Raw genomic sequence first — 9,145 nt, 5'->3', positions numbered from 1 at the left:
TCTCACAGTTCTGAGGTGCGGGGTTCAATCCCCGCACCCGCCTGTGTGGAGTTTGCATGTTCTCCCCGTGCCTGCGTGGGTTTTCTCCGGGCACTCCGGTTTCCTCCCACATCCCAAAAACATGCATGAATTGGAGACTCTAAATTGCCCGTAGGTGTGGATGTGAGTGCGAATGGCTGTTTGTTTGTATGTGCCCTGCGATTGGCTGTCAACCAGTTCAGGGTGTACCCCGCCTCCTGCCCGATGATAGCTGGGATAGGCTCCGGCACGCCCGCGACCCTAGTGAGGAGAAGCGGCTCAGAAAATGGATGGATTTTCTAAGAGGGACATAAATGACATGACGAATGCACAACGGCATTTGTTTCAGAAACTTTAATACTGTGATCACTGCAAATGTCTGTTTTCCATACTTTTACATTTTACATAAACAATAGACACAGGATTTCCACAGCATTTTGTATCCTGTAAAGTTCTACGGTCCTGCATGATACATCACATCATGACTCATCGAAACCCTCCTACTACTGCAATCGCTGACCAAGCTGGGGCGAGCATCAATCCAGAATTCATTCTTTTCAAACCTGTTCGTCCGATCAGCTTGCGTGGCTTTGGGAACGAAATTAACCGGGATTTCCTTTTTTTTTTTTCCCCCCTCCCCCTCTCTGTCCTTTTATAAGAAAAGTCGAGCACCTCCCTCTGTTGGTCAGAAACTGCAATAATAGCAAAACTAAAGAGCAGCAAAGCACATCTCAATAACAAAGATTGCACAGAATGGATGGATCCTTCCCGCACTCTTTCAAAATATGTAAACTCCATCTATTTGACAAAAAAATATGTGCAAAGGTTTTTTACAAAATGGAACGTCTGAGTAATTCACGTTGACACACGTTGACATATACAAAAAAATTATAATAATACATGGACTGGATTTTCTGATTGATGGACTGGACTGGCAAGCAAAATATTTGCACGTCACACTTCATCACTCAGACTTTCTTCATTCATAATACAAAAACTAGAGCACTTTGCATGTACAACAAAACATGGATTATTACCCATTTACCATTTGGACAGTGCCAATTCTTCAGGGGAGTAAGTGACAGGACATTTTTGGCCAGTGGTGTTCGATTTTTGTGAGTAATTTGTGTTTCACAGTATTGGATGACTGGAGCAATTCATAACATGTTGCCATCTTAAATACAGATAGACTGGCAAGCAATTAGCATCTATGATCTATATAGTGATTCTTAAAACAGAACCATTTTTTAATTTCTGATTCGCTCATTTCTACAAGTGGAACTGAGCTAAATGTACAGGTGCATCTCGTAAACAGTTTCAGTAGTTCACTTAAAACATTTTAAATTATTATTAAATTCACTACAGAGTTTGTTTTTTTTCCCCCCAGAATTAGGATTATATCTTTCAGCTACCAAAACCCCCAAATTCACCAGCTCAAGAACTATTACAGACTCCAAATGGTTTTTAACATAGAAATTAGATAGAAATTGGTCTTCTGAAAAGTATTTTCCTTGTGTTGACTGAATCTTTGTAATATAAGAGCTTCGCTTTTTAGCTGAATTACTGAAATAAACTTTTCCATCATATTTCAATTTATCGAGATGCACCTGTATGTCATGTAAACATCACATTACTTTAGGCCAGTTAGTTTCTACATTCATGCGAATGAGCCATGTGCAGTCAGGTTGTATATATAATAATGTGTCAATTATTAATGTGAATTCAACTTAAGGAGATTCTAAGTGGGATTGTTAAATGTTATGTCAGTAAGCAACAACTCTTTCGTGTTGCAGTCCGACACCTAGCGCAATAAATTAGTTATTAAGCTATTTGTGTTGCATCATAAATGAAAATTGTTTATTACAGCTTGTTTGAGTACATACTGTATGGAATTTAATGCAAAAGGCACACACACACTGGTTTACACTCTTAATGCCTGAGCCTCTCATAAGAATTTAGATTTTGTGCAAAAAGGAATCAATCGTTAACTACTATAGTGGAAAAGTGACTGTAAAAAACAATGTATCCTGCCAGAGAAACACTAATTGTGGATGTAATGTACTTTTTCATTTTTTTTTTTTCTGACCACGTTATCTTTAGTGTGACATGCAATTGATTTTGTGGGTGGGTGTTACCAGGTACGTTTAACTGTTAGAATGAAGAGGAGTCTTTCACTTCCATGTGTTGCCCAGGTGCTGTTTCAAAGGCACGTACGTCCCTACTCATCCTGGGAGGAAAAATGACCCTTAAGTGACTGTAGGCACAGCTGCATAGACTGATGTGCATTCACGCACGCACTCCACAGTTTTTTTTTCCCCTTGTGGTATCCAAAGATAGATAATTTTTTTGTTAAATACCCTTTGGACCATTGTCTAAGCATCCTCACGTTCACACACCTGAGGGAAAGTTTACAAGTAAACCGAACAATCGCACCTAAAGGTCAGCTCCCTTTCTCCAAACATCAACCTTTGATTGTCAGTCAAAGCTGGCTTCTGATGCGCCACCGTGTTTTTGTACGCAGGCCTCCCGGCGAATGTTCGAAGAGGAAAAATACAAGGTGAACAAACTGGCGACATGTTGAAGAACCATGAGAGTTGCACTGGTCATCACTAGCGGGCGTCGAAAGCAACACGACAACAGGCTCGAGCACTACGAAACGTAATACAGAATTAAAATGCAGATAGTCAGGATTAAGAAAGAAAGCCATTAAATTATATAGTTACTGAGTTGTTTTTTTTCCCCCCTTCTTGACGAACTTAACACTGATGTCAGTTGTACTGTACGAATAGAGCAACTTATTTATTGGAATTATAGTACAAGGAAATAAATAAACCCTTCATTACTTATCACCCCTTCCCCCCCCCAAAAAAAACAAAAATATTCAGATTACCACTATTCCAGATTGTTCCAGAGTCTTTTCCCACATCTTTATCACAGAAGGAAGTTCACTGCTTTAAAATGGAGAGGAGGTCGAAGCTCATGAGTAGCTGTGTTGGGTTTAAGAGTATCTTTTAAAAATCTTTCCAGGGAATTCTCTCCTGTCTTCTCCCTATTGCTTTTAAGACATAAAGCATTCCGGATAGAAGTCGTGAAGTTATGGCGTGGCACAGCTGCCGATGGCTTTGAACTATATTCCTATCGTCGGTGGGGGGGGGGGGGGGGGGGGGGGGGCTGTCTGTACTGTCGAGCACGGATTAGTTGCTGCTCTCCACTAGTTGCTGCTCTCCACTTTCGGGAGACAATAACATTGACATTTAAAAAAAAAATAATAATAATAATTATAAGATTCCCTTCAGTGCTTAGTCAATAAGCCCCCGGGTAGCATTCAGAACAATCAGCGTTGTGCAGGGAAAAAGATAAAAATCCAGCCTCAAACATCTTCATTCTCCGTTGCGGGGATATGAAAAGCCTTCCCCACAGTTTGGTGGGCAAGCAGCTCATTATGGTGTGCGGCAGTGTGTTCCAGTGAACAGCAAGTGGTCGGGACTGCAAGAATTGTTACATTCTTTGTGCGTTGTAAGAAGTCCACTGAGGTCGTTCGAATACCTCAGTTAACCTCAGTTGGGTTGGGTTTGGCACCTAAAAAAAATCTTCCATAAAAGCTGTCCCAAGCTGAGAAAAAAAAAAAAAAAAAAAAAAAAAGGAAAGATGAAAGTCCCCATCCATTGTGGGATCACAGCAGGTCAGAAAATGGCTTATGTCCACCGTATAGTAAGTGATGGAAGCGGTTGTTCCTTCAGACTGCAGGGAGCGAGTGAATTCCCTTTCATGTCACTGTATTTAAAAAAATAAAATTAAATTAAATTTAAAAAAAAATTGTTTTTAAATAAATAAATCAAATGGGCAGATGAGTGACTGTTGTTTACACTCAATCGGCGACCAGAGTGGGATTTTTTTTTACTAGGACTGCCATTCATGTGTCTTCGGGAGTATCAGTTCATGTCAATGGTATTGAAAACCCATTCTGTGAACTTCTTGAGCTTGGCAGCGGAGGTCTGAGACTCTTCCTGAAGCCTCTGGTTGTCCTCCCACAGCCTCTTGATCTGAGCCTGAAGCCGCCCCTTCTCGTCACGCTCCTGTGAGTTTTGAAACAGTTCACAAAGTACGTGACGGTCAACCTTTTATTGGCTAACATCGGCACGTTGTATTGCAGGCAGAAAAAGCAGCTTTGAATGTCTTTTTTTTAGTTTATTTTTATTTTATTATTATATATATTTTTTTTTTTTTTTTTTAAAAAAGGAGAGATTGAGGCATCTGCTCATTATCTAAAAACATGAGCGGGGCTATTAAATTGATGGGATGCAATATATATAATAAAGCTTTAAAATGAAAACACATATGGGACAAAAACATCTGACAGAGAAAAGATACACATGACAAAACTCATGGGTCACACTACATTATCTGACTGAATGACATCAGAAATCTGCCTTCACAAAGATAATATGAGAGGTTGGGATTTGCCTTTCAAGGAAGGTATGAATTCAACAAAGTGCTTATTATTATTATTATTATTATTATTATATCCTCAGTTTACAATTGTTTCCACCCTCAACGTTCCGTGTTTACAAACATCATACAATGAAGTAGTTTGGAGGTAAGGATTTATTCCCTTTTTGGTTACATTCTTTCAATTTATTATTTTATATATTTGTATTGCCAAGAATGGGTTTTCATAAAAATATAAAGATAAACTATAATGATGACTTTACTTCCGCGTTGGCACAGTTTAGTAATAGAAACTACGGAGTGTTCCGATTTAGATACAAAATCGGATTATGTTGATGTTGTGGGAACATAAGTTTGTTGTAAACACAGGACAGGGATGGGTGGTGTAGAAAATAAATCATTCTAGGATCGAATGTTCTTGTATGATATGTACCGCTTGTGTATCTTAAAGTATTGCAAACAACAGTAAAAAGCACTCTTGCAAGGCCAATTATTTCTGTTCCACTTTACATATTCGATCTCACTAGACTGTGTAGGTGTACCTAATGTTGCCAGTGATTGTAAAAATATATAGCTGCTTGGAAATAAAAAGCCAACATATGGAGCTTTATAGTGACACTCCATTGTGAATACCGAGACTGTAGATTTAAATGCTAAAATGCTCTTCCACTTAACCGAAGGCACTAGAGTTCACGCTCAGTGAGACATTAGGAAATTATTGCAACTAAAGCGGGGTACACGCATAAATTTGAGTATTATACCCCCCGGTTCTGATCAAAGTCACCCAAGGCCCAATTATCGCATGTCTCTGAAAGATTTTCCTAATTACCCAGTGGTGTGAGGTGTGTTAAGAGGGATCCTTCCTCCCTGAAGTTCTCAGAAAACGGTCAGGGCTGACCATCACACATCAAGGCTGTTCAATATTTACGATCACAAAGCCTTTTGCGTGGTCAACAGAGGACTTGGCCGAGCCACAGACTCGATTTCTTCTTCTATACCACTCTGTGTTCTTTGCATCGTACAACAATCTGGATGCCTTGTGGTACCACGCTGCCTCTCACAGGTCAGATTTTGTACTACGACAGACATCTGGACAGGGGAGTCGACTCACTATTGCCGGTGGCAATGTGTGGCGGAATGAAAATGGATAAGATGCTGAACAGTTGATATGCGTGTACCCAGCTTTAGTGTCAGCTCAGGTTTATATTCATGTGTGCAGAAAAAGTAAGAATCTAATCAATCCCTGCCAATGACGAGGTTAGTGGTGGTAATTCGGTACAGTGTTCATGCCTACCTTCTTCAGGTCCTCTTGAAGCATCTTCACCATGGCCTCTAACTTGGTCACCTTTCTCTCCAGTCCTATGTGACCCTCACTGTGCAGAGTGGATAAGTTTGACTTAATCTTGGTCACCGAACGTGTACACCACATATTAGCGGTACTATAAGGAAGGGATTCCTTACACTACCACTAAAATAACTAACGTTTTTACACTATGAAGGTGAGAGCTACTTGTGTATCATTCATAGGACTGGTAATATTTTTATGGTAATTTGCCCTATCACAATTATGTTGTTCAGGGATGAAAAGGTCATGTGTTACCTCGATGCGGGCCGGGACATGGGAGCAGGCTGTAGCTCTATGTGACTCTGCTGAGGACTGGAGGCACCGCTGCTTCTGTGGTTTGAATCCCCAAACACGTAACTTCTCTGGACTGGAAAGACACACATAAAAACAACAAGTGACCATTGTTGTTGTCATCTTGCCAGGCTTAAAAATTTGATAGGAATAAACATTTATTTTATTAAACGGCTTCCTTTGAAAAAATACTGTAGGTGGGAGTAAACGACAGTTTATACTTCATACAACAGGAAATCATTTCTAAGACTAATAAATACAGTTGCTGCTCCTTGACATTTTTTGTAAAGAGTGCCCTTTTTCAAAAAGTAGTTTTTCTTACATGGTTTTGTAAATAAACACAGACACAGAACAACACAGAATACATACGAAATGTGCAAAAGAAAACGTGAAATTGTGGAATATGAATCCAAGTCCAACGGACCTGGACTGGAATACCAGTTCACAGGTGCTTTAAATTGGTCAATTGCATGCAACACAAATGCGAAGCAGTTATTAGAAACGGTGGCTATTCAACTAAGGACTAGTTCAGTGAAAGCAAGGAAAACGTAAAGGAAAATGCATACGGTGCTATTTTTAAACTGCCTAATATGTACTTTGTTTCATGTTCTGCAAGGGAATTATTTGATCAAAACATTTTCATGTATTGATTTGGAGATAGATTGTGCAGTGTTCCCAATGCATTTTCTTTTGAGCATAACTGACTTTTTACACTGCCATTAATCTTAACACAACTGTATATTATAAATATTGCTGTACACTCTTTTCATTACCTTTATCTGAGTATCATAATGTTATTAAGACGATAAACCAAAATGAATACACAGCAGAGCTAAAAGCACATAAATCATACCATAGTGTGTGTTTCTTTCACTGTCAAAGGTGTTGGCCACATCCACAAGGTGTGTCCAGTTAAGTGGGCTGTCCCTCTCAGAGGATGGGAGGGGCATCAGCTCCTGAGGCAGAGGCCCACGATGACGCTCCACCAAATCCACCAATGACGTGTCAGATGCTGAGAGGTCACCTATGAACAGAAGAGAGATTACGTGTTTACAAAATGGCGCCGTGTTTCTATGACTACAAAATGTTAAGCCAGATAGATTTCACATTACTAGGAGCCAAATTTTGTAGTCAGACTATTATATGTACTGGACTTTCTTTCTTTTATGCAGTAACAATTTCCTGCCATTCTGTTACCATGGAGTTTGACTCCCAGCTTATAGGAGGGCCGTCGAAGGGGTACGCCACGGGTGGTGGGGGAGCGCGGGAGAGTGGAGCAGCTGAAGAGAACGTCGGCGCCGAGTGCCGCTTCCATCATGGAGTCGGTCAGAGAGGGAAGGCGCTGGCCGCGGTAGATGCTCTCGTCGGACAGAGTGCGATGGAGCGAGCGGCGGCGGCTGGGGGGCTGGCTCGGTGGGGATTTCTGCGCATGCTGTAGAAGCAAGGATTTGTGTTGTGATCAAATAAAGACACTATCAGTCAAAAAGTGTGGATAGAGTTTCTCGTTCAATATCATGAGAAAGCGTGTCTGAACTTTTGACCGGTAGTGTACATTACAAGTGAAAAGATGAAGCTGCTAAACTAGTGTGAGCAAACTTCCTCTACTGAAAAAGTTGGTAACATTTCATACATTAATGCCTATACAACCTTTTCCCCCCAAGAGTTAAAAAACAGTTCAGTTGTGTAAAGTACTTGTACACACTTAAAAACACACTCAAATAATGTTAATGTCATTTCCACATGAAATATTCTCACAGTTCAGTTGGCATCTACAGGTGTAGCATGCTTCCTGCTAATGTTTTTTTAAAGTTACTAGCACTTCCAATTATTTGAATGTAACTATTCCTTTTGTGAAGCACAGTGCACGAGTATTCATCACATCTGCCTCAAACCTCTAAGGTTCGTGGTTTAAATCTCAGCCACGGCCTTCCCGTGTGGCGTTTGAATGTACTCCCTGGATCCTACGGCTTCCTCTCACATTACAAAAGATTCGCTGGGTTCCTTGAAACCTCGAAATCCTCCATAGTTGTGAATATCAGTGAATGGTTGTTTGTCTAGATGTGCCCTGCAAATGACTGGTGACCATATTCCAGGGTGTAAACCACCTCTGGCCTAAAGTTAGCTGGGATAGGCATCCATAAAAAAAATATAATAATTAAAAAAAATCTACTGTAACTCATTCTATATTCTGGTTGTAGGTTAGCTCCACACTCGCACTAGTAGCAGCACCTTTTCCTTATATCTGCGTGGTGGTAGAGGGCTATCCTTAGCAGGGTGCCTCTTCACGTCTTCTTCAATCGTAGACTTAGCATGGCCCTGTGGAGAGTGCATGTCCCTTAAAGAGGGCCTGGCTGCAGGCGTTGGCATAACCTCCAACCCACTCTCCCCTGGCGATTTCCTGAAATCACACAAAAAAAAGTCTTTTATTAGCCAAAGCCATAAGGGGAACGATGCAAATACAGTCTGTCGGGTTCCTCAGTTACCGCACCAGTGTTGCGTTTTATGTATAATTTTCTCTACAGCCACAAGGGGGAAATCAAGCCGCACAAAAGGAAGGTTGAGGGGGTGTACAAGCAGCAAAATTAGCAGCCAACAAAAAAGATCCATATGAAAGAAAAAGGGTAGATGCTGATCAAGTGTTCTGAATTTACATTTAAATTCTACATTATACATAACATCACTACGCGTTACTGAATTTTATGATCGTGTTAAAACATAAATTGACACACAAGACCCAGGGAAAACCTAAAATCGGAATCATTAATTAACATTTAAAGCATTAGAAAGACAATGTATGGTGGCATCATTGATAACATATTTGAAATGTGTCTTTGCACAGAAGTCATAAAGTAGAGATTAAAAAAAGAAGCGTTGAGTTTGGCATCAGAGGTTCAATGATGGTTCAAAATACTGAAGAAGGCACCCTCATCATTAATCTGACATTTTGGAAGCACTCTCAAATTAGAAAGGTGTCAAACCCTTCCAACTGCAGGCTGATCAAATATTTGTTAAGAAAATTTTTCATACAGGCAAAAATGGCAA

General features: G+C 40.3%; 1 protein-coding gene across 2 annotated transcripts in view; it reads right to left on the bottom strand.

The window, feature by feature from the left end:
• Positions 1-334: 334 nt before the first annotated feature.
• sipa1l1 (signal-induced proliferation-associated 1 like 1) overlaps positions 335-9,145 on the bottom strand; it is a 61,873-nt gene continuing 53,062 nt past the window's right edge. For both annotated transcript variants that reach the window (XM_061704356.1, XM_061704357.1), the window contains exons 18-23: positions 8,333-8,501; positions 7,301-7,535; positions 6,957-7,127; positions 6,068-6,179; positions 5,762-5,840; positions 335-4,094 (exon numbers count right to left, since the gene is read on the bottom strand). In XM_061704356.1, coding sequence (XP_061560340.1) covers positions 3,951-4,094; positions 5,762-5,840; positions 6,068-6,179; positions 6,957-7,127; positions 7,301-7,535; positions 8,333-8,501 — 910 coding nt within the window. In that variant the 3' untranslated portion in view covers positions 335-3,950. The remainder of the gene's footprint in view (positions 4,095-5,761; positions 5,841-6,067; positions 6,180-6,956; positions 7,128-7,300; positions 7,536-8,332; positions 8,502-9,145) is intronic.

Source organism: Phycodurus eques, chromosome 18, assembly GCF_024500275.1.
Source record: "Phycodurus eques isolate BA_2022a chromosome 18, UOR_Pequ_1.1, whole genome shotgun sequence".
In the NCBI taxonomy this organism is placed as follows: Eukaryota; Metazoa; Chordata; class Actinopteri; order Syngnathiformes; family Syngnathidae; genus Phycodurus; species Phycodurus eques.
Note: the sequence above shows the minus strand (reverse complement) of the source record. Positions and strands in the feature narration are given on the sequence as shown.